The sequence below is a fragment of the Simochromis diagramma genome, unplaced genomic scaffold (assembly GCF_900408965.1).
Source record: "Simochromis diagramma unplaced genomic scaffold, fSimDia1.1 OVJJ01000107.1, whole genome shotgun sequence".
In the NCBI taxonomy this organism is placed as follows: domain Eukaryota; kingdom Metazoa; phylum Chordata; class Actinopteri; order Cichliformes; family Cichlidae; genus Simochromis; species Simochromis diagramma.
The window spans coordinates 6006027-6032230 of NW_024387209.1; the positions used below are offsets into that span (position 1 = coordinate 6006027).

A 26204-nucleotide genomic window follows, 5' to 3' on the forward strand; every position below is an offset into this window, starting at 1 on the left:
AAATGTTTCAGAAAAACAAAACAAAAAATAATATATTACTAGGCTCAGTGTTATTAGCCCCCTTGAAAAACTGACCTGACCTGGGGATTTTCTTCTGATTTACACAGGGTATAAAAACAAAGTTGTCACAGTGTTTCCAAGTGTCAAGAACTGAAATGAGAAGTATCATCAGGAAAGCCTGGCAGAGGTAGGAATCAACGGATTTCAAAGACTCTGACAAGAAAAGTAGTGACAGATGTGTCTAAAGAAAAAAAAAAAAACCTACGAGGGAATGTTTTTCCCAAGTCAGGAATTGTAGTTTCAAATAAGACAATCAAACAACCCTGCATAGACCAAAAAAAGACTCACGTCTGCAGAAGACACACCATCACTTATGTATGCTAAGGACAACCTGGAGAAAAAATATACATACTGGAAGCTCATCCTTTGGTCAGATTAGACAGATCTTAAGGAGCTGCTAATGTTTGAAGAAAGTGTAGTGAAGCACCAGCAGTGGTGGGAGTATTATGCTGTGGAGATGCTTCAGCATGTCTGGAACTGAGAATCTTGTCAAGGTGGCAGGAATCATGAAGAAAGAAGGAGATGTGGCGATTTTGAAAGAAAATATCTTTTGGTGGTGCAGCGGTTAGCACCATCGCCTCACAGCATGAAGGTCCGGTCCTTTTCTGTTTGGAGTTTGCATGTTCTCTCCAGGTAATCTGGATTATTCCCTCAGACATGCATAGAGTTAGGTTAACTTGTGTTTCTAAATGATAAAATTATAGACTGTGGTAGCCCTGTGATGGATTAGTGACCTTTCCAGAGTGTACACCACCTCTCGCCTTCTGACAACTGGGATTTGCTCCAGAAGAAAATGGATGGATGGATGCTGAGGTCTCAGTTTTCCAATCTTCATGTGCGTTTATCCTGTACTCTGAGCTCTTGGATTACCAGGGTGTAAACAGGTTTTCAAACTCTGATATGATGCCCTTTGCCATCCTGATCTGTGCTGGTCTAGTAATAAAAATATGCTTCATGAAACGTCTCAGGTGGAGATATTTACACATATTTTATGTTCAGACACAATTCGTGCCCCCTTTCTTCAAAAGATGTCATAAACTCACATTTTTATTTAAGTTCATTATAATAACAGTGCCAAACAGACATAATTACCCAGAAAAAAAGAGGACAAAAAACACTCCGAGAGACTAAATTAGATGCACAACACATCCTCAAGACACCTGTCTTCAGGTGCGGAGGTTTTACCTGGACGTGCCTTTACTGACACCTGCTGGCTGCTCACAAAAGAAGCAGGTGAGCTTTGTCAGCTCTCGTGTCTGTCGGTGTATTTCTGCCGCTGATGAATGTGCGGCCTTCCGAGGGGGCATCGGGGTTGATTTAGCGCTCGCATTTGACATAAAACCCGCTCCGTGCGCATAAATAGGGCCGTGCGTAAAGACGGCAACACAACTGTTGCGCGTATGCAACAGTTGTCGGCTAATAATATCAGCCTGCTGCGCCTTTAAGAGGATGACTGAGTGGAAACTTAATATCTCTCCATATCGAGCCCAAGTGTGTCTGTCAATTATCAGTTAGAATCGAGAGCAGGACGATTTCTGAATCTGTTCCTCCTTGTTCACCAAACTCTGTTCAGTTTTTCGGTTTTGGTTTTACTAAACGCAAATAGGATTAAATTACGCATTGCACCTTTAAGAAGCTGTCAGCAGGATTAGAGTTACGCACAGCGAGCCAAGTGTCCCTCCGGAGGGGTTTTACGCACCGTCGGCATCCAGAAGAGGCACAACTTAAGCCGCACTCCTTCTTCGCTGGTCCTGACACCAAAGGGGAGTCCTCCACGCCACGCGCGACATGGCCGAGATAGGGAAAGGGGTCACCGCCGGGAAACTGGCCATCAACGTCCAGAAAAGGCTTACCAGAGCGCAGGAGAAGGTAAGAATGGTCAACTTTTCATTCAGCCGATCAGCACAGGAGGCTCGCATGGCAGCGGGACACAGTGTCCTGGCGTGAAACTGGATCCCATAACTTTGTACCTTCAAACGAGGGAGAGTTAACGGACTACAAAAAAGGTTTTCTCTAAGGAAAGTTTCAGTTTGGATCAGCCTGTCCCATTAAATCGACTGCAGCGTCGTAATATATTCACCAAACATCCAAACCGCATGTAACTGTATTTCATAAAATATTCAGAGATTTAAAACCTTTTTAATAGCATCTTAAATTCCACAGTATTAATAAATGAAAACCTTGAGTTAAAAGTAGGGCCTGGGATGGCCCTCCCCCTGAAATTTGATTTGAAATTTGATTTGAAATTTGATTGCTCCCCCTCAAACTTTTGTTGTCATGTCAGGGCAACTTAGCCACAAGTTACAGAAGGACAAAATGGTCCAAATCCCCCTTTTTTGTTTTGGTGCATCATTTTAAATGCTCTTTTCCGGATTATAAAAGCAAAACAATAAGTTTCTAGGCTTGAATGTGGCACAGTAACATTATTTTACCACTCAATGGAACAAAATGTATTTCCAGGTGGAACCAGACTGCTCTTTGTTCCTTTGCTCCTCCAGGTTGAATCTTTACTTTTGCCCTGTTTCCTGAATTACTAAAAAAGCACTTTAAATAGTTTTTACAGTATATGAGGTAAAATCTCCAGTAGCATGAAAGATCTCTTAAAAAGCTTTTAACTCTTAATTAGGTGGAAACTATAAACTGTAGATAAAAGATGGATGCAACCACTTTGACATCACCCAATTGTTTGGAGCCTTTTGAACCCTGAAAGTTAGCATTTAAGCTGTTTCCATGGTGTTTTTAGGAGGCCAGAATTACCATATATGGATGAGAAGTTTGAATGCTGGGTTATTATCAAACACTGGAAAGCTATGTAGAGTTTAAGGTGGTTTTAAGGGGTAAAAATATATCATGGAAGCTATCTGTGATTTGTAGTGCTCTAATATCTTTAACTAATGTGAAAGTCCAGTGTAGCCAATGAATGGGTTTAAAAAGGGTCCAAGATCATATACAAGGGTGCTCTTTGTGGTTAACACCCATTACAATAAATGTCAATCGGCTAATCATTTACTTACTATATTTATCACTCAACTGTTTGCTATTAATGACAAACAGCAGAGTTATATTAAGAGTCTGTAACACATCAAATTGGACCCACTGTACTGCAGAATTTAAAAAGAGTTTAAAATAAACCCCAGAGGTGATTCTCGTGGTTAAAACCCATTTAAATTCCTCACAGTAGATTGAGGGGTTTGCCAAATATTAGCAAGTTAATCCCTTATTTATCAGTCATGGGTCGATTTATGGCACAGTTCAGTGATAGTCTTAAACACATTTGAAATTAAGGTAAAAATGAGGTGGTTGTGGTATTTAAATAACAATTATCAAACTGCAATATCTCAAAAGTACTTTCAATGGTTTAAACTATAGTTTAAATTGGCTTAAGGGGTAAACTGTCAATAGTTTGGAAGCCACCAGTTACTTAATTAAAGACAATATAGCATTTTGAGATAAAAACAATATGGATCCAATAGACTGCTTCATATTTAAGTATTTTAGATAAAGGGGTTTAAGGCACAGAAGAAAGTTGAAGTATGAAGTATTTTAAATCAAAGAAATTATTTATACATGCCAGCTACCAGACTGTAATATATCAGAGTGCTTTAAATATACTTAAGGCACAACTGAAAGTGTTTTATGGGGTAAGATCTGAGCCATTGGGATAAATTCCTTATTTTGGGGGAACTAATAGATTGTTTTATATAAGTGTGTTTTCATTAGGTTTTAAACAAGTTAAAGGCCAATTTTACATTTAGAAATGCCCCTTTGTGATTAAAATCCTTTAAAATTCCTTAAAATAGATTGAGGGGTTTGTCACATATAAACCCCTCAGCTCGGAATTTATGGAATGTGACAGTTGCCTAACATTTAATAATATTAAAATATTTTAAATAAAGAAAGTTGTAAAGTATTTCTAAAATATGTCAAATCTGTCTTTTAAGGAGGTTAACAGTATTTCATTGTGATAATTTTTTTGTCACCGTGCTTGTAATTGGTTTTTGGGGAGCAATCTAGGTGCCACTTTAAAAGGCTTTAAAGTCTTTCATTAAAAACAGAAAGAAAAGAGGAGAGAAAATAGTTGTAAAAGTGACCAAATGAAACCTGATCAACAGTCTGTGTGCAGCTCTGAGTTATTATTGTCTGCACTAATCACTCTTCTTACTTAAGCCTGCTGAGGTCTTAACCTCTAATCACCTCAGGGCCACACCAGGAGTGCTGTCAGTCAGTCGTAGAGATTTCACATATACTGCAAGTCTCAGTTGCTGTGTCTTCAAGATTTCCTCCCCAAAATGACACAAGCGTGCAGCCACGGTCATTTTTAAATCTAGCCACCACAAACCTTTTGAAGCCATTTTAGTTTTTGAGTCCTAAAAGTTAAAATTTCCTCAAAATATAAACACAACAAATTGTTCTTGAAAATCAGGACCAGAAATTGGGTGAAGAAGTTGTTCAGTGTTGGTAGTAGGGAACTGTGTTAGCTTAGCATAAAGAATAAGGACACAGGCCAACAACAATTTATTCAGTTGAGCAACACAGATCACACATTTTTATTATCAGGTTTGACTTTGCTTAATCTTCTGCTGAGTGTTACGTGTCAGTGGTGAGAAAAATATAATGTATAGTCCTGGAAAAGCAACAGGAGCTCTCCAGAAAGACCGTAGCTTTCAGTTTTCTACATTTTTGTTTGCATATTTGTGACACGTTAATGTTTCAGATCATCCAAAACATTTTAATATCAGACAAAGATAACCAGAGCAATTACAAAATGCAGTTTTTAAATGTTGACTTCATAAGGGAAAAATATTTTCCAAACCTACCTGCCCCAGTGTGCAAAAGTAATTGTCCCCAATACCTGATAACTTGTCGCACCACACTTGGTAGCAAGAACTGCAATAAATTGTTTTCATCAGGTAAAGATTTTAAAAGCTGTGGAAGTATAGAAAAAAAATCTTATAATGTTTCATAAGTAAATATTGCGCTGAGTGAAAGTGGGTAAATTGGCATACAAATAAAACTCAGATCTGGAAAGAGCCTAATCTGCATTTGTTTATGTTCTGTCATGTTCTCCTGTTGCATTGGTGGATGTTTATATTAATCATGCTCAAAGTTTCAGATAATGAGATCAGTCTATGCATAAGTAGCTCTGAAAACCAAAAGCTCAGATGACAGACTACCCTAATTTCTACATTTCACACAGTTATTTTCTGCTTATGGATCCGTGTGATGTAACAGAGAGCATATACCATGGTCATCTAAACCACAGAAGCCCCACCCACTTGCTGTTTGAACCTTCTGTTTGTGAGGAGTAACAAGTCAGAAGAAAACTTTCTTAAAGAGGAAGGAGCTCAAATGACTTGTTTCAGACAGAGGGTGCACTGAGGGAGTATGGAATAAGATGAATAAGGATTATTCATGCAAAGCCCAGGTAAAAAGGATAAAGAGCTGGAAATGATCAGAATAGGTCCTGATCTTTCTTCTTCTGCAGTGGTTTAATGACACGGACCTATAGCTCGCATGTTCTGTTCTGCTTTGGGATGCCACCCAAGATTAGCTGTCCTGACTCCTCGGGAAATAAAGGAGCAGCTGAAAATTTGGATGAAATATGACTATTTGAGGCTCAAGGAAATGTGTTTAGCTTTGCTAGAGTGTGCATAAAGTGCACCTGAAGATCATGGGATCCAAAACATAAACCAGTTTAACCTGAGGGGAACATAAATGTGTAATTAAACCTGTTGTTATTTTGTCTAGTAGACGCCAACATCAAGCAGCTGGAGTCAGTAGGAGTCCTCCACTGGGGAACACGAATAGAATAACAAAATAACTTCTTATGTTGGGAAAAAGTTTGTCTCATATAACAAGAAAGTTTAAAATGAAATTACATGTCATTATATTAAAAATGGAGCAAATATGTTTTTCGTACTTTTTCATAGCAACACTGGCTATATGGATGCATAATTTAAATGGTGCTGCCCTTCTGCTGTTTGAGCCACCAGAGCCTGATTGATCATTTCTCTTGAATGGACTTTAAATAGCAGCCGCTGCCACTGTCGCTCGCTGCTGAATGAAATGGCATCCATGTCCTATGTTCCCCGTGTCTGAATGGGAGAGCTTATTTAGGTGGAGGGTACTCTTTAAAATGAGAGAGAGGGATAAAGTCCAGCATGTTCAAGAGAGCTTTCACCTATCAGGCTTCACTTGTGTTAAAGTCATCAATCGGGCAAAGAGTAATCAAGTTAAAATATCAGCACAGGGTTTTTTTTATCCAGCTGCAGCAAACTTGATTTGATTGATAAAGTGGCTTTAATTTCTAAAGCTGTAGTCTGTGAATACACCTGATCAGCGACTGAAATTTTATTATATCCAGATCCAACATTCAGCTCAAACACCAATAAATGAAGCAAGCAGACAATGAATTATACCTCAAAGTCAAATTAATCAAATCAAGAGTATTTGTTAAATTGTTTAAAATGGTTTAATAACTATTTTTTATGATTTTATTTTCTAAAAAACTAAAATACCAGCACATATGAAAGTCCAGTCAACTTTCTTAATAATATTTCTGGTACACGGTTACCAAAAAGTCTTTGGCTGATTTCAGTGTCCAAGAGGAAAACATAGTGGATTGCATTTTAAAACACAGGAAATACGTAGTTTGTTTTCTGGAAATTCATCTTGGCATTCATGCAGCAGAAGAAATCAGAAAGACCGCAGCTTTTTCTGTCCCTGAGCTTTCAGTCTTTGAGCTGTCGGTGAGTAAAGAGGAAGGTCAGAGTATCATCTTCCCGCTGAAGGCTGGCAGCCGAGGCGGAGGGGAGGTGGGGAGGAGGGAGGGGCTGGCTTCAGCTGTCTGTCTGCTGGCACGCTGCCCTCCACGCTCGCTTTACGTTGTTAAACTCCAGTGTCTGTCCTCCCATCCACAGCAGAGAGATCAGACTGTTTTTAAATATGCAGACCAAAATCCTACAGGTTGAAACTTTACCTGAAGCAAAGGAAGAAGAGACGCTTGTAAAACTGACTGATTCTTATACACTCAAAAAATATGAATGTCCAAATCGGTTACTTTGTGCGTGTAAATTTTACATCTAATATTGTTACATATGTACAACTTAATGGAATTTGGTATATATTCAGTTTATAACAAGCATATTCTCTTTAATTATTCATTATTTAAAATAAATAAATAAAACCTTGATTTAATACATTTCAAATGCATTTTACTTAAATGTTTATGTTTAAAAAATATTTTTTTGATGTACTATAGAAATACATAAACCTCAAATGTATACACCGACAGAATACCACCTGTTGCATTAGCATTATGAGCATGCTAGATACGATTAAAGCTTACTACAGTTAATCAAGCCATTAACCATGTGAAAATGGTGCAAAGCTTTACAGAAATGACCCCTTAAGTTGTCCTTTCTGCTGCAGACAAAGCTATGGAAGATTAAAAGCTAAAAAAGCAAAACAAAGGCACTTTTTGCCATTGATGAATCAAGATTTTGCACTTTTATCTCAAACTTTTGAGGGACTAACTGAAAATTCTGAGAAAATACTGCTTAAAAGCTTAAATTTAAAGACACACACACTACTGCTGCACTTTGGGTTCGACTTGGGTACCGGCCGGGTGCACAGTAATAATTTAATTCGGACCAGCTGGCCCAACAATCCGGAGACTTTCCTGGGTGCCGCCATGACTGTCATAGTGATATAATATCATCCAGTCAGCTGTGATGCATAGCATGCTGGGAAAATTCCCCACAGATGAATCTGTGAGCGTAGTGGCAGTGGAGGTGGTGCTCTTTAGAAAACAGCTGGAGCTGGAGACCTGTTGTGGCACTTGGAGTCAAAGAGGACGCAACCTGTGACACCAACCAGTGCCCTAATGTTTTGGCGACGCCCCCACCTGAGCTCCCTTCTCCTCACCGAATGAAAACTTTATCCCAAATTTCTTCCTAAACTGCTCTACATGGATAGCTATTCCCACCTTTAAGTAATTTTGTCAAACTGCCTGAACTACAAAGTTCAGTGCGACTTTAGTTTAAAAAACGGGCTAAATACTGATCATTGGTTCAGTTTTTTTCCATAGTGGTACCATACCAACTTTATTTAAGCCCAAGAAAAGATTTATTCATCATTTTTATTCATCACAGTTATTCTAGCATTTATTCAATTTAAAACATCAGCTACTCACTCTGTGATTTGAAAGTTTGTTGGTTTTCTGAACTGTGTCTGCTTGTACGTGGTTACTTTAAAGACCTCAGTCACTATTTTCTTGTGAATGCTTGAGGCTCAGGTTTCAAAAGCCTTATTGCAGGATCTGGGCTATGATTGAAAACGCTGTTTTCAGGTTTTGAGGCTCTGGACTTGAAAAAACAAAAGATTTAACTCTAAATTGTATTTGGAGTTAGGAAACAGACTGACAACCAGTTTAGTCAAAAGGAAAAGATACAGCAAAATACTGTGATTACACAATTGGCAATAAGAATGAGGAAAAACATTTTAATTTCCATGAAACTGCTTAAAAAATGCAATGTTAACAGAACTGTTACCTAATGCTAACCTAATAATGTGGTTATTCATAATAATAAGAACTAGAATAATTGCTTCATGTGCACCTCCATCAAGCAGTCATGTCCAGAACTTTAGGATCTAAAATATAATTTTTCATTCTTTTCTACATTTGTGCTTCTTATCAGCAAATCAGCCCTTACCTTTTGGCCTTCATCATGGGCGTCTTCATCTTTGGCTTTTGGCCATGAAATTCTAATCAGTTCACCCTCCGGTCTAAAGAGTAAATTTAAAATGTTTACATCGGACTGAAGAAAGACAAACATACTCTGATTTTTATTTTCATATTTTTAAAATATGAAATTTAGAGTTGTTATAAGAAGTAATGGAGAAATAATACAAAATTTATTTTAAGAGTGTTTTCATATTTATTTATAGTTTCCTTCCTTCTATTGAATTTTAAAGAATAATGAAAATGGTATCAATAATAAATAAATCACAGTAATTAAAAGACGAAATTCAAAATATACTAAAAATTTAGAGACACTAAATGTTTTAAAATGTGTTTTTCTTTTGCTAAAATGTTACAAAAAAACAAAAATAAAACCAGAATGTGAGATTTTTAAATGAAGTATTTAAATGTTAAAGTAATTTATCTAGATAAAAAATGACTAAACAAAATTAGTTTATCTTACAAATTAATGCCTAATAATAAGTCCACTAATTTTAGCTCTCTAAAATTAGTAATTTGATTCCAAACTTACCAAACCTCAAAGTTGCCCTGCTTGGCTTGAACACTTGTCCTCCCTCCCAGGACTCCCAGCATGCCTTGCTGCTATGGGTGGGGCTCATGGGAGTGTGAATCTATATTTAGCTGCCCCTGGACCTCCTCCTCGTCACTCTTAATACCCCTCAAACTCCCTCTGTGTGTGCTCCGGGTGTATTTTGGGGAGGTTGAAACTCAACACCAATATGCAGTGGACAGTAATGACACACATTTGTACATCTGTCTTTGCGAGGACGTTATGCTGCCGTGATTATGAGCCAAAACCTAAGACTGTGTCCTGAAACAGGTCTTTGGAGGTTTGTCCCACTATGAGGACTGACCAAAGTGTCCTGATGTAGTTGGAGATTTGCACAGGTCCTCGCAAAGATAGATAAACCAGCACAGTCACGAACCATTACAGAGCAAAACTCGGGTTTGATTCATGATTTTTTTCTCTACTGACCTGAATGGACCATGACTTTTACGCTTTTCTTCAGCGTGCAAGTTTTAGATGAAGAACAAGTTTTTCCTGATGTGTGATGATTATATTCTTGGGGAGTTATAAACAGACTAGTGGGGAAGTCCCCTCTGAGTGTTGATGTTGGTTTGTGTATCCGTCAGAGGATTAGGGCGGCAGGTGGCGGAGGTGTAGGTGTTGTGGATGCTCGTCCATGTGCTTGCAGTGAGTCATCTGATCAGATTAGCTGCTGACCTTCAACTAACAACAGAAGAAAAAAACTGAAGCCAAAAGATGTCACTTATACTTATCATTACTAAGAAATTCAGTAAATAAATTGTTTAAATTACCTTTTGAACAAAATAAGAAACTATAAAATGAAAGCACTTGTAGAAACAAATTCAGAAAGTAAGGGAAACATTTAAAAACTATCTAGAAAATATAACTGACCAATAGCAGAAACTGTTTAGAAAAGATCAAACAACCCAAAACATACAAAAATCCAGAAATTCAATTATTATTAATATTAAAATTAATAAAAAAAATTTTTTAATTTTATTAAAATCATTAGAAAATAAAACTAAAAATATATTTATATGAAACATAAAACAATACATAAATAAAAAGTAGCAAACATCATATAGAAAGAAAATTGAAAAACGTTGTCATTTCAAAAAACTGTCAGGTCACAGGACACAGAGGCTTTGACCTTTGACCTCACACATGCTGACTCTGCCCTAATTTTAAAAAATGCCATAGCTGAAGTGAATTCTCTTCTAAAGATGTCTCACACACAGCACTCAGATGTATTGTGATACAGCTGGTTCATGACTTACAGAAGGACTGGAACATGAATGTGTTCTCATTGTTTTGTTGCCATCAGTTTGCTTCTATCTGTGTTCAATTTCAGCTTTTTGTTTGTTTTGTCTGGGTTTTTTTTTTTCACTGCTTTGCATTTACATTTAGTTGTTTGTTTTTTTTTTATTTTTCATTGGTTTGTCATTTGCAGTTTATTTTTAGTCCATTTATTTCTCTGTGTGTGCTCAGCTTGAATCTCTCTTGGGTTATTATGTGTCTCTTTCCTGTCATTTAGTTTCTGTTTGCTGTAGTTTGTGAATCTGTGTCTATTTTTTCATATTTTTAGTTGTTTTGTAAAAAGTTTGCTTCACTTTGCGCTTGTTTAGTATTTTGATGTGCATCTCTTTTTGTTGTTTTGCGTCCTTTGTGAATTTTTCTGGACATTTTTCTTTTCTTTCTGGTTATTATCTTTCGCTTCATTTTTGCACCTCTTGTCTTGCTTCAGGTGTTTTTCATATTTTGGCATGCTGTTTGGCTTTGGCAGCAATCATTTGGCAGGTTTTTCATGAGCACAAACACACATACTCAAGTCTACTGGTCAGCCCTCAAATGCATCTTCCTTACAAATGTGGCACCATCTAAACAGGCCATGAAGCAATGTTACAACAAATAAATAATCGACCAAACAGTAATGTCCGTAATTCTTACATGTGGTCCCTTTTTGTCTCTGCTTCTGCTTTTGCACCTGTCTTTAAAATTTTCTGTCCTTTTTGGTCATTTTTCATTTTTATTCTTGTTACTAAACATTTTTTTCTTTACAGTTATTTAGTTTGTACTTTAGTTTTCTTGGTTATTTTCTGTTTGTTTTTTTCAGTTTCAAATGTGGTCATGTTTTGTGTCCATGAAAAAAATTCATATCTCCTTTTTTGGGTTATTTTGCATTTCATCTAAACAGGAACTATTTGGCTTAATTTTTCTTCATGTTTGTTTGTGGGTGTTTTTGCCTCTTTCTATTTATGTTAAATGTATAGTTTTGCATTTTTTTGTATCGTACTGTGATGCATTTGCATCTCTTCCAGGTTGTTTTGTGCTCATTTTATACGTGTTTATGTGTATTTTGGGGTTTTTTTTTGGTGTGTAACTTCCAGAGGGTGCATTAGGGAATCCTGTACTACCCAATTCTTACCTGGGTACATTGCCATGGTAACTAATGGTGTGCATACCTAATCTTCTTGGAGCGGGTTGTAATGAGCATGACATCACTGCGTACTGTGCAATCAAGTCCCAGGTGTAATATTACCTGGAGAATATTTTGGATCTCTTTACAATTAACTGTGAGGGTCTAAAGTTTTTTTCAATAGCATCTAATGTCTTTGTGTTTCCCTGATGAGCATCAGTAACAAAGGTAAAATCATCCATTTGTACTTGTGGACTTTCTGTCAAATTTGCACATTGAGCCTATATTTGAAAACTGTTGTATTCTTTACCATTAAACACCACAAAGGCTGCAACTGAATGAATTATGGGTATATGGTATGTTGAACCTACTATTTAGTAAACGGCTTTCCAACTTGAAATTTAAAGTGAAATTTAAAGTGATTCACTGGCACACAGGTCCCCTTAAGTCCTTGGGCTCCATGGATTTGCTGTGTAAACCTGTTTTAGTCCTTGCAGGACTAAATACCCTAATTCTGAGTTCAAGCTGAAATTTAAAAACAAGTTTTAACTCAGATGTCCTCGCTGAAGCTGACACACACAGCTGGTGTTAACCACAGACGTCAACTGGCTATGACAGTGGCCTGAAAATAGACCGCTACATACCTCCACTTATAGATCTAAAATAGCCACAGAAATAAAATGTGTGACTAGATCAATCACCGTGTCCTCTTGTGTTCTCTGCAGGTCTTGCAGAAGCTTGGCAAAGCAGATGAGACCCGAGATGTTGTCTTTGAGGAGATGGTGGCCAACTTCAACAAGCAGATGGTTTGGAGACATTTTTAACTTCCGCACCTCTGATGCTGCTGATGCCCATAAACTGCACTTGTTAATGTCGTAACATATTTTATCATAGTGCTTTATTTTAGTTTATCCTCTAATTAGCATTTATAAATAAATCTGCTTAGTAGTATTTTAATTAGATTAATAACAGTTGTTGCAACTCTTGTAATTTTCCAGTTAACATTAGTGCTAGGCAGCATAGAAGAAACATAACATATTAAACTAAAGTTAAACCAAAGGTCATACGCTTTTTAGCATCCCTAGCACCTCAACAGTGACTTCCTGTGTGATTTACCCTTCACAATAAAGTAACATTAAAGGACCGCATTGTACTTTCTGTTTCAGTGGGTTTTTTTTTTTTTTTTTGCTTGAATTTTATAATTGCTTTTACTAATTGTAGTTTTCATTTTTATTTCCATTCAATTTTTGTTTTTTGTTTTAAACATTGTTGTTGTTGCTCACTGTGCTTCCTGTTTCAGGGAGAAGGCACCAAACTGCAGAAGGACCTGAAAGCGTACCTGGCAGCAGTAAAAAGTAAGTTGGCAAAAAGGCTACAAGCTGTACTTTAACATGTATCATAGCGAAGCAGCTAGTTTGTTTGATGCTGAACTCTCCAGTCGGTTCATATCACTTTTTAAGTCAACTGTAACCAAAACATGCTGCACACAGACACATTTATTATGGTTTCTTGAAGCTTTCATATAGTCTGTCTTTACAAACATTTGTGAAAGAATGGGTCGTTCTAAAGAGCTCACTGAATTTGAGCCTGGCTGCAACAGCATGTCACCATTACAACAACTCAGTTTGTAGATACTCCACAATCAACTGTGAGTGCGGTTACTGCAAACCGGAAGTGTGTAGGAACAACAGAACTCAGCCACAAAGAGACAGTATTTAATTGACTAGTGGACTAGTTGTGCACGTTTCTACTACAAAGAGATGTTAAGTGACCAAAAAATATGGATCAAAGTGATAATAAAGACACAAAAAACAGACTCAACACGAGAACACTGCAAAACAACAAGAGACAAGCAATGCTATGAGAAACGAAACAAAATGTAAAATTACAATCAAGAGCGTAAATTATTTTTTTCTGGTCATCTTGTGTGTAATTATGTGTGTTTTTTCTGTTTGTGTTTCAGCCATGCATGACGCGTCGCGGCGGTTGCAGGACTGTCTGGCGGACATGTACGAACCGGACTGGTTTGGCAAAGAGGAGATGGACGCGTTGGCTGAGGTGAGACAGGGAATAAAAACATCTCACCCGAACTGCTCTCTTCTCTGTAACAGCATCCGTTCATTAGCTAAATGATATAGCTGTTTGATTATAACAAAAATATCATAAAAACTTCAGTCTATGGAGGGCCATAACCACCAAAATAACACAAATAAACAATAAAGATGCTATTCCACCAAATATGAAAAAGAAATATAAAACACTTGTGTTTCTGTTTATCTATTTATTTACTTATTTATGTGTTCAATAATTTTTAAAAGGTGGCTGTGGTCCTCCATACATTACTGTATTTCTCTTGTGTGACTCTTTCTTCGATGGCTTTTTCTTCTTTTTCTTCCCGCTAACATACTTAATTTCTTTTTCTTAACTGCATGGCTCTCTCCTTCCACCCTGAAGGAGTTGATAGAGAAGGAGATGGACATTAACCTGGAGGTAAAATATAGAAAACTTTGAGTGTGTCCCACAGATCTCATCAGGACAGATTGTTTTAAGAATCAAAACAGAGAGAAAATGTCTTTTCTTTTACCAAAAAGCTCAGACTGGTGAGCATTCTTGAATTTTTAAACATATGACCGATGGAAAGTAAAAGCTTAAAACTAATTCTGGTGATCATTGTGGGACACGCTGGTGAAGTAGGGGCTTTTAGTTTGGTTTTAGTGTAGACTCTTTAACAGACTTTACTGTAGCGACATATCCAGAAACAACCTAGAATAGCTGTCTTAAAAGCATTTAGGATCACTTTATTCTGGTCGGTAGCGGATATTTAATAGTATGCAAATCATCAGAAAGACTGAAAAACAACGGCCAATAACCATTTTAACAGGCAAAACAACAACAACTAAACACTGTGTAAAAACTGTGAGCAGCACTCTAAACTGTAGCTGTTCAATGAACAGGATTTCAAGGAAGTACAGGAAACATTCAGGAAAAGCTGGGAGTTGATATGGATTTCCAGTTTACTTTAGTTTTACAAGCCGAGAAAGCTGGAAGCTCATGGGTCCAGGTGAGCCTTTCAAAGTAAATGAGCAGTGACCTACATAAAAGCAAATGCAAGGCAGTTCACAGGTTGTTAACCTCTGGAAATCAGATCAATTTTACACTTGTTTACAGGTTAAAAAATGGTCTTTTCATTCAATAAATAGACACAGAGGACACCAAATTAAGTGCCAACCTTTGGAGCGGCAGTACTTCCGATAGCCACTAGAGACTGGCTCCAAAGTGAGTCAGTCCCCAGAGCATGTTCACCTTCACCTTCACAGCAGAAATGAGCATGTTTGCAGCCCTCTACCAATGGCATTTTGGTCTTTGTCTTAATATTAATTTAAAAAAGGCCACAGTTACAGTTACTATTATACCACTATAAAAGAAAAAAAGTAGGTCCCCCTGAATCATCTACAAATTAAAATGTCAGAAAAAATAGAAGAATAAGTGCCGTGGAGGATGTAAGAGTGAGTAAAAAAAAAAAAAAAAAAAAAAAAGAAAGGTAGATGTTTATGTAATTGTGTTATGTGTTTCAGGATACAGACACAATGTGGTTGGATTACCACCAGAGCATCACGGACAAATCTCTGCAGAACATGGACATGTACCTGTCTCAGTTTCCTGACATCAAGGTGAGCATGTTTCTGAAAATTAACCACAGGACAACAACAACTGCACATGTTGGCTTTTCTAAATAAAAGGTGTTTGTCATACTGTGTTTGAATAAAACGCAGTGTTTGAAAGATGTAATCAAACACCCGCTAAACTTGCAAGTGGATAATAAAACTCTGTTTAGTGTGTAGACGCACTGGGATTTAATTTGAAAATCCGCTTTTCTTGAAACTTTAAAAAACTGATAATTTGCTCCTATATTAAAGACATCTCTTACACATGTAAACACTACTTGATGTTGCATGGTGTGCAGTGTGTCCTTAAAAAAATTGAGGAAACTGGACAAGTCGAGGACAAAAGAACAAGTCTCAGATCTAAAAACTGTCTCTGTCCTGTCCGTAAGTTCACTGTTCACTGAAGCCTCATCAGAAATGGTCTCAGTGGAAGGCTGGCTGTCAAGAAGCCATTTTTAATGAAGGCAAACAGGGAGAAAAGGCTGAGGTATGAAAATTACACAAGAGCTGGACTGGACTGAAAATCAGTGGAAACCGATCTGATGGAGTGATTAATCCAAAGCATTGTCAGTATGTTTGGAGAAGATCAGCAGAGAGGTACGACAGTGAGTGCCTACAGCCATCTGTAAAACACGGTGGAGGCTCTGTCATGGTTTGAGCTGCATTTCAGTCAGTGGTGTTGGAGATCTTGTTAAAATTGATGAATTAAGAACTCAGAAATGTACCATCAGATTTTAGTCCACCATGCAAAACCATCTGAAAGCATTTGATTGGCAACAGCTTCATTTTTCAGCATGATAGTGATATAGTAGTAGTAAAATCATATCTGGAAATAAAAACACACAGTGGAGCACTATCAGTCATGGATTGGCCTCGACAGAGCACGGACCTCAACATTATTGAAGCAGTGTGGGATCATGCTGACAGAGAACAGAACAAATGTTGACATAGAATTGTACAAACTCTGTTTTTGCCCTATATGCTGTATTTACATGTATGTTTGCATGTTTCAATAAACATGTCTCTATTTCCTCACAAAATATAAATCAAATAAGGGCTGAGTTGATACTTTTGCACAGTATTGTATGACATTAAACCCTTTAAACATATTTAAAGCTGTGTTCTCCTGCAGGCTCGTATAGCAAAGCGCGACAGGAAGTTGGTGGACTTTGACAGCGCCCGCCATCACTTCACCTCCTTGCAGAAAGGCAAAAAGAAGGATGAGGCCAAGATCGCCAAGGTAACCGTCACTGAGAGTGTGTGCACGTTTGTGTGTGTCTGAGCATGTTTAATGGAACAGTTCAGAGTCTTTGGCTGAAGGTGGACTGACTTTTTTATGTTATATGTAATGGCATCATCAATGTGTGAAGGCAAAAAGGAAATCTTGTATTTCAGCTGGTAAAACAAAACATAAAATTTCATTTGACCTAATCATATTTTACTGATGTGCTAATCAGCAAAAGTTCCTCATCATACTGCAGGAGCACAGCATTCACAGAGGGTTAAAAAAACACTGGTCTTTACACCACCTCGAGTCAAAGGATCAAAATGACTGTTTAACTAAATAGCGTTTGTTAAACTCGTGGGACCTCTCGCTAACTAAATCCTCATTAACATGTTTGCATTTGTCTTGAATTCTGGTTTGCTTTCTTCTCCTCCCTCCCTCTCTCTCTCTCTGTCTCTCTCTCTTGCATGGTGTGTGTGGTTAGCCAGCAGCCCTGTTGGAGATGGCGGCTCCCAGCTGGGCTCAGGGTTTGATATCAGCTCACCAGGTGGCTCAGACTAACCTCTCCTACAACCAGGTGAAACTCTGGTTCATCACTGACAACCCCCTCCTCACCTTGAAAACTGTAACCCAGGTCCTTTGACATGATCAGCATTGTGAAGCGTGGAGTTATTTCACAGCAACTTGTGACAGACAAGTCGTCAGCCAGTGAGTCAGCTGGGATTCTCCCAGCATCAGATCGATGCTGCCAGATCTGTCGGATACTGCCGGAGTACAAGAAAAGCAGAGGCCTCTGAGAAAAGTAAACAAAGTCGCAGAACTTGTTACTGTTGCTGCATTTCTCGTCCTCCTACTAGCACAGTATTGTAGATGGCGTAAAAGATTGAGACCTCAGGTCCTATCCACATAGGTCTTTTGAGAAATGCCACTTCTTTAAATGTTCTACCCTGCGTCATCATTGTGTAAAACAAGGATTTTCTCAAAAGTGTATGTGTTTATCTTCTTTTTATACATCAGTCTGTGTGTTGTGTTATTGTTTTTATGCTTCTGATTGGCCAACATTTATATACAGCTCGATGGGCACACAGTGCATTGGTGTGCTCTTGTCAGTTCAAATAGCAATTCTTTAGCCAACAGGCATATCCTGGGTGTTTCTTCTTTCTGACTCTAATAGTGACCATAATTTACAATTAATTTGGTGTTTTATGCAGTATGACCTGAGACTAGCGACTGAGACCTCAGACTCACCAGGAAAGTGACTTAATGAGGTCATAAAGCCTCCCCCCCCCCCCCCCCCGCTGCCTTCTAGAACAAAAACAGGTTTAAGACTCTTCCGTGGTGGTTTCACTTTTCAGACCTGGAAGCTACATTGATCTGTGGTTACTCATTAAAATGACTCTGCTGATCATGTCTGCAGGCCTTCATTTTAATTTGATTCCCAGTCAGCAGTGTTTGCATTCTGCTTGTGTCATCTACACCCTCGCAGTAGCTCCTGTATGAAACCCTGTACTTGCCTGCATGCTTGTGTGCTTATGGAAAACTCTATTTATTTAGAGATGTGTTAAAGACATTGAAATTTGCCATTATTAACTGTGTGTGCGTGTGTGTGTGCGTGTGTGTGTGTGTGTGTAGGCGGAGGAGGATTTGGGCCGAGCTCAGAAAATTTTTGAGGAGCTGAATGTGGAGTTACAGGACGAGCTTCCGGCACTCTGGGACAGGTCAAAAACTGTCATCTTCTTCATCTAAATCTTTTTTGACACCTTAGATCAAATTTTTAAAAGCGTGCGTGCGTGCGTGTTTGTAGGCGTGTTGGCGTCTATGTTAACACATTCCAGAGCCTGGCAGGTCATCAGGAGAAGTTCCACAAAGAAATGAGCAAAGTGAGTCAAACTAACTGATCAAATTGAAGTGAACGCTGATCAGTTTGTAATCTACACGCCCTCTGTGCGTCTCCACAGCTCAGTGAAAACCTGAATGACATCATGACCAAACTGGAGGAGCAGAGGCAAATCAAGTAAGCTTATAATATAAAGTTATAATAATAATTTTAAAAAAAATCAACAACATGCAAAGGAAAGGAGAGTAATGTCCATCACGATGCCCCCTGCTGCAGAAAAGGTGCTACTGCAGCGTCAAAGACAGAAGACTGTGCAAAGAGGTAAAATCTGTTGCTCTTTAAGGCGTCACCTGGTGGGAAACAAGCTGATGAGCATGAGTGTTTTTCATGCAACCACCTGCTTCATGTCTGAAGATTGAAGTGATGCATGTGCTTGATTTTGGCTACAGACTGTATATAAAAGATGGGCACAACATCCTCCTGCTTTTCTGGTTGATTATCATGGTCACTGACTCAGAGGTGCTAAAATATAGAATAATAACATATAGTATCTATATAGTACAAAAGCATTCATCTAAGCTGTGCGGGAGTTATCAGGTGCTTCCACCAGCCTAGATTGGAACCTGTATGTGGGCATCCCTCCATCTCTACATTGCAAGTACACATTAGAAATTCAGCCAAACTGTTAGTAATAATGAACAAGCTGTGACCTTTTGAATCACATTAAATACTTCCTATTTGTGTTGTTTGATACCCGATAACCAAAGTCTGTGATGTCATGTGCACGCTTTTGAAATCATGATACAGAGGTTCGTTTAAAGTTCATTGCTGCCTTCTTGTGGACAGACCTCAGAACTGCATGTATGGTTTAAATGGTTTTAATGTTTTATTATTTGTGCAGAGTAATTTCCTGCTCAGGTCCTCCCTTGTTTTTCCTCTCCCCTTCATTTTTCGCTCTCTTTCTTTGTCTCTTTTTGTCTTCTCTCAGTGAGGGAGCCAACCACAATGAGTCGGCCAGCTCAGCACCAAAGGTAAAATGAAAAGATAAACAACTAAATAATCCCCAAACACCCTAAACTGAATGTTAAAAGGTTTCATAAAATCTTAAAATGTCAAAAAATAAGATGAATCCTTTTTTTTTTAAAAAAATGTAACAAATCATTAGAGGAAGTTTTGCTGTAAACGTCTCTTTAAAATCAACTTAAAATGTGATTAAAATGATATTTGTCTCTATGAATGTTTGAAAGTATTTGCACTTTAATTAGATTGTCAGTTGTTAGTTAGTATTTCATTTTTATGATGATTAACAAACAAATTTGTGAAAAAATGAATTCCCTAACCTCTAAAGCAACATCATATTACACACACACACACACACACACACACACACACACACACACACACACACACACACACACACACACACACACACACACGCATTACTTCTGTTTACTACCATGCCTGTGTCTCCCTCACTGCTTTTGCATGTGTGCGGTGCTGTGTGATTTCGATTTAACGCCTCCTGGATGTACAGAGGTCTGCTCCGCCTCCTGGCCCACCTCCCAGTCGGCCTCCACCAAGAATGACGCCATCTCCGAACCAGCAACAGCAAAATGTCAGCCCATTTGAGGATGAGCCCTCAGTGCACGACACTAACACAGACTCCATGACCACGACGCTGCAGGTCAGGCTGACTGCAAATGTCTAAGTTCTGGGTACTTATAAAAAGATCCAGTATGACTTTGACAGAAATACCTTGTTAGACTAGGTCTGGGAAGATAGGAAGATAAAGTCACTACTGAGTAAAACACACTGATATGTGTTTCCATTATTGACAGGAAACTCGAGTTTTACAGTATCTGAGTGAAGGGGAAAAAGGCCTGGGGTAAAGCCCTGAGGAACGCCGTAATCCCAAACCTCATTCAAAATCACTGTTAATTTAGTCTTAATGTTAGTGTTATCTTTGGTAATAAAGTGTATCCCTGCAGAAAGACAAATGCAGACTGAAAATGACAATGTCAAAATGGCACCTTATTTACTAATCTAATAAAAAACAACAACACAAAGCGCTGCACAAAGAAGGAAGGAAAAGTTTAAATCTACAAACACAGAGAATCAGTAGAAGAAAACAAAGCATATACAACAATGGCCTGATAAAGACTGACATAAAAACACCAGAATCTAACCTTCAAAATAAAACAGGAAGTAAAGTGAAATAGGGAATAAGGTTTAACTTTAGAGTGACCCTGACAGACGGGCACATCAGAGGTACATGAAAAAGGAAAAAAGTTCAGTCTTTAAAATTATGAATACTGATGAATTACAAAGTTTGAAATTACAAATGCATTCATTATAATGTACCCCTCATGGCCCAACTGCAGTAACTTTAAGATCCTCTAGGGTGCAGCGGCAGCATAGACTTGAGGAGTTGCTGGTTTAAAAGAACATCAGCATCACTTAAATCATCAGACGGTAGTAAATGTAAACAGTCTCCACTTTTACACCTTCCTAACATGGATTTGGTGTGTGTATATATGTGTGTGTGTGTGTGTCTGTGTGCGTGTGTGTGTGTGCGTGTGTGTGTGTGTGTGTGTGTGTGTGAGTGAAGCAGTGTGAGCCCTGGTCAGGGGTGAACCTGCTGGACTGGGATGTGGATGTATTTCAGGCCGTTACCTGTCCAGCTCCCCAGGTGGGTGTGCTTTGCCCAGGTAAAGGGATTGTGTTTAAGTTAAACCCGAGCTCAACCTGAGGCCCTTTGCCTCCACTTTCCACCCCAACACTATCTAAGGCAAAAGGCTCAAAACGTTTATGTAAAAATAAATACATTAATTAATGGTGCAAAAAGAAAAATGTAGGGTACCGTTCAGAAGTGCAGCTGTTGTAATTACCACTTACAGCTAAATCTGAAAAGCTTAGAAGTAAAAAAAATAAAATAAAATTCTGACTGCATGTAACTGCAGCCTCTTGGTGTGTGTTTGGGCTTTATTTGGAAAGATCTAACCTCTTCACTGCATGTCTAAGTTCTTCCAGCTTCGCTTTGCATGCAGATCGACTGACTGGTGATGTTCATTGATTTTTGACAATAGAGGGATATCCTGGAAATGTCTTTGCTGTTCTGTAAACATTTTCATGCATTCAGCTGGTTCTCCTTTGTTGTCTTTGTTTTGGATTTAGTATTTATTAGCTCTTTCCCATCAAACAAAAACAGGCTGAGAAGGCTTTGAGATGACTTTGATTAAAAGTGGTTAAAAAGCGACGATTGAAAAAAAAACCTCGAATGGCAATACCAGATTTAGCCCAAAAACAGTGATTGGTGCTTATATGGTTCTCTCAAGGTTCATAATGCAAGCAAATAATTGATTAGTGCATCAACAGTTTACGCAATCTGTTTGGTTTTTGAAGTTTGGCTTAGTTTATTCTTTTAAAAAGGGGCTAAATCACATGAATTGTGCACTTGAATGAATCATTATGAAAAAGATTCTTTGTACTCTTCTGTCTCACTGCTTGTCTCAATTCTTACTGCTCCATGCAAGGAGGCATCATGGGACTCATGGGTAAGCATGGGTTCTTTATGTTTTAATTAAGGGCTCTCTTAGAAAACCACAACTACACCTTTTTTCTTACATTTTTCTGTATTTGTGGACTTTGAAATAAGCTCTTCAATTCTTCCTTTCATGCTTTAAAACCTCCTTCCTTTTTAATACCCTGCACAACCCTGGGTCGTGACTCTTGTTACACTCTTTAAACCCAAATGCTCCTCTGCCACCCTCATCCATCCACCTACCTTTATGCTTACAAACCTGTCACAATGCTCCACAATGCTTGACCTTTATAGCAAGAACAGACTGCCACAGAGGTTGAACAGCAGTATGACGATGACCAGTACCAAGAAGAAGCCCAAGGTGGATGGGATTACAGCCAAAGCAACACCCAAAGTTATAGTCAGCCTGGCTGGGATGAGGCAGAGACGGCGGTGGGTGAGGAGGGCTGGATTGACGACACAAACTATGAGGCTCAGCCATACACCGAGCCCAGCTGGGACAACGACGGTGCCAATGTGGAACAGGGGGGCTGGGGTGATGATCAATACACACAGGTAGAGTTGGATGGATTGGGGCAGGTGGGACCTCAGCTAGATGCTGAAAAGTCAAGAATCCCTCAAATCTGGGGAAAGCACCCTAAAAAGCCATCAACCTGATCTTCTTTTCTTCCACTTTGATCTACTTTTTACTCTATCATACTTCTAACCTCTCTATTATTAACCAAATGGAGCATTTCAAAGACTTCCTGAATTATATATCTTGATTTTCTGTGTATTGTTGGTCCAGAGTGCGGTGACCAATGGCTCAGATGGCGAACTCCCTCCAGGGTTCCTCTACAAGGTAAGTGAACCAAATTTTTATGCTTAATTACAGGAAGGTAACATCCTGCACCTTCTAAAAAGATTCAGTTTTACAGACTTCATATGCAAATCAGATGTAAATGGGAAACGTTTGTTTTGTTTTCTCCAGGTGAAAGCGGTACACGACTATGCTGCTACTGACGGTGATGAGCTGGAACTGAAGATGGGAGACGTTGTGTTGGTTTTGGCCTTTGACAACCCAGATGAACAGGTCAGTTTAAGTGGACTCATTCTGCTTATTTCAGCTTCTTGTTTTTATTCTTGCACTACACTAGAGTAGCTTTGCATGATCCAAAGTTCAAAATAACTCTTTTTTTTAATTTATTTTTTTTATCCTATACCGGAACCCATCAGTTTGCTCTCTGTCTGAAACAAGCTGATTTAGATCCTCCTCCATGTGTCATCTTTCTTTCGTCGCTGTTCAAACCTCGTAAACAAAAGGTTTGAACAGCAGATGGTGTGCCTGAGATGACTATATAGCACACATGGGCAAAATACAGCTATTGAGCTCCTCATCTTGTGAAATTGACTCCAACGCCACCATGTTGAACTGCAGCTCATAGCGTCAATAAGCTCAGCTTTGCGATACATTATCAAACATTTTCTGGAAAAAAACATTCAAGTTTGATTTAAAGTGACTAGCCACGTCTACTCAAACTTGAGGATTTAAAAGCATCTCACCACATCTTTTACTCTAGAACACTTTAGTGGTTCATGGTCGACTTGATGACTGTAAGGTGTCCAGGTCCTGTGGGCGGCAACAGTTGCTTCTCTGTGATCATTGCTGATGTCTTTCTCTCTTTGGCATTGTGCTAACACACTCCTGAATGCTCATGAGTAAAGCAGCAAACTACCCAAACTTCTGCGTTCATAGAGATGTTAATACTTATTGGTTGAATTTTAAATGTACTTTTTTTTTCTTAGATAAATAATAACAATTTTACAAGTCATTTATGTAGTTTACCTGAGGCTGTATTTACCAAATTTTAAACCCTGCTAAAGACCAGGATGCTTTTTTACTAGTAGTACCTTCTCTTTACCATCACTATACATGACAGGAAAAGGTTATCTGACTTGTCTTTTAATTTATATTGAGGCATTTTCTTTTCTTTTCTTTTTTTCAGCTAAATATTTTTTATGCTTTGTGTTCCCCTTTGTATAATCCCTTTCTTGAGTTTTTTTTTAAATTGTAACATATTTTCCTGTGATTATTTTTGAGCTGTATGATGTAAAAAGAAAAAAAATAGTTTCTATAAAACTTTTTTATGTTAAATCTTTGATTGTACTCTGTGTGTCTGTAGGATGATGGCTGGCTCATGGGCTTGAAGGAGTCTCACTGGTTTCAGAAGAAAGATATTTCAGCCAAAGGCGTTTTCCCCGAAAACTTCACCCAGAGGGTTTGAGGTTTACGCCACATGCAAAGTCTGCTATTCATACAATTTCCTCGGATATCTTATCTGAGACAAAAGAAGTCATTTACGTATCTACCTACACACCAAAATGTATTAACAAAACATGATTGGGTGCAAAAGTGTGTATTTAAAAAATTAATATATGTTAAAAGATGATGAAGAATTAGGCTTTATCCTTTATTGTGACAGTTTGGTAAACGATGTGCTAACATCTCAATCGAAATGTCCTGAAATTTCTTTTTGTTTTGATTTTTAACTTATTGATTTCTTCTACTTTCGGTGAATCCAAACAAAACACAAAGTGGTGTGTTACTCATATTTAAGTTAACATAAGTCATGGATGTACTGTACGGATGTCAAAATGTTTTCTTGTTTTTGGAAAAGTATGTTTTTAAAACATACTCCCTTGCATGAAGTGTTTCTTTGTATTTTCATTTTGTTTGTAATACAGCAAACACTGTGACACCAGGCGGGGACCCTCCTCTGTGAAAACAAGGCTGTGATTATTCTAAAGTTACAGGAGTCCTCAAAGAGCCCTGGAGAACACCACAAAGTTTATTTGCAGGGTTTCTGTCTTGCCTTGTCAAAATCTGTTTCAGTTTCTTGAGCTTGTAGGATTTTCAAAAGGGAACAGTAGCTTTTTATTTATATTACTGGCCATTTTGAGGACACGAGATGACGTGAAGCTTACATTTTCTAATTCCCACATGGTTTTGTTTTGATTTTTTTTCTCTCTTCAATGATGAATGAAATGGTGAACCTTGCTATCAAACTCGGCTGTTTTTGTTTTTTTCCCTTAATGACACATTTTTTTTTTTTCATATAAATTTGATTCTGAATGTCTGTGCTATCCGGACTTCACTTTTTTGCTGCTTAAGCACGTTTTCTTTCATCTTTTTTGAAGTATAAATAAGGATTTAATGTCACACTTTGTGTCCATGGAGTTCACAGAAAACTGAAAGTGAAAGGTTTAAAGTTTGAAAACTCTGAGCCTTTCAGAAATCTGTGCAAAAGATATTTTTACACTGTGGAATAAATAAGGAACATTTAATAATGCAGCATTTGAAGGACGGAATCAGCGTCATTAAAGGCCAATTAAACAATGTGTGTCCTGTTGTGTGATGCTTATTAGCCCTTTATTTAAAACCGCTCTGATGCCACTCACTGGTTTGGAGCTTTGTGTTTTGTGTGTTGTTGTGGAAATTTTAAATAAACCGCAAAACCCCCAGTGTCATCATATTAACCTTTTGAAACCAGAGACACAGGCTGCTAACAAAAATAATAATTATTTATAAATAATAATTATTTTTACTTTGTGCATAAGATATCAATTTTCCAATAATACAGTTTTATGTGTACTTAAGTGTTTTCAAAAAGTTTTAGTCCTTCTTTTCCTAAAGCAATGATTTGAAATGTTCCTCCACCACTTTTCTCACTCGCAAATTATTTTTAGTAACGTAGTGTATAATTATGGAAGTAATTATATTTACACTTCTTCAGCCAGGAAGGAGTGCAGAAAGGTGTAGACGTCTATGGAAAGTGCAGACAAGCATCTCAAATGATATGTTTTAATCAGACACATTTGCCTGGAAACAATATTTTTGTGTTTCTTTGTAAATACTATTCTGACCTCTTAAACTGAAGAAAATCACACCCCTAATAATGCAAACTTTAAGCTGTAATTAAAACAGGTGAGCTATAAAAACAAAATTTCAACAAAGCATGTTTAACAACTGTGCTGCCTAAATTTGTTCAACATGGGAAATGCCCTACGAGAGAGAATAACACCTTGGACCATGTTTACTCAAATATTAAGCAAGCCTACAGATCTTTTCCCCTCCCCCACCTGAGTATGTCCAACCACCTCTCTCTGCTCGTTGTCCCGGCATACACA

The 26204-nt window shown here is 38.0% G+C and overlaps 1 protein-coding gene across 6 annotated transcripts; it reads left to right on the forward strand.

Annotated features, from left to right (window-relative positions):
* The first annotated feature begins 1305 nt into the window (after positions 1-1305).
* On the forward strand, positions 1306-25415 carry bin1b (bridging integrator 1b). 6 transcript variants are annotated; one of them, XM_040051507.1, is made up of 20 exons: positions 1306-1929; positions 12495-12575; positions 13070-13124; positions 13733-13827; positions 14224-14259; positions 15345-15440; positions 16567-16674; positions 17144-17236; positions 18292-18377; positions 18464-18539; positions 18618-18673; positions 18773-18817; positions 19485-19527; positions 20031-20180; positions 21105-21185; positions 22030-22050; positions 22332-22592; positions 22825-22878; positions 23008-23109; positions 24200-25415. In XM_040051507.1, exons 1-20 carry the CDS (start codon positions 1849-1851, stop codon positions 24299-24301), a joined length of 1722 nt encoding a protein of 573 aa, XP_039907441.1. In that variant the 5' UTR covers positions 1306-1848; the 3' UTR covers positions 24302-25415. The 6 variants fall into 6 exon arrangements, with proteins under 6 accessions (XP_039907441.1, XP_039907442.1, XP_039907443.1 ...); XM_040051508.1 differs by lacking the exon at positions 21105-21185 and having other exon boundaries at positions 1308-1929; XM_040051509.1 differs by lacking the exons at positions 21105-21185; positions 22332-22592 and having other exon boundaries at positions 1315-1929.
* Positions 25416-26204: the final 789 nt, after the last annotated feature.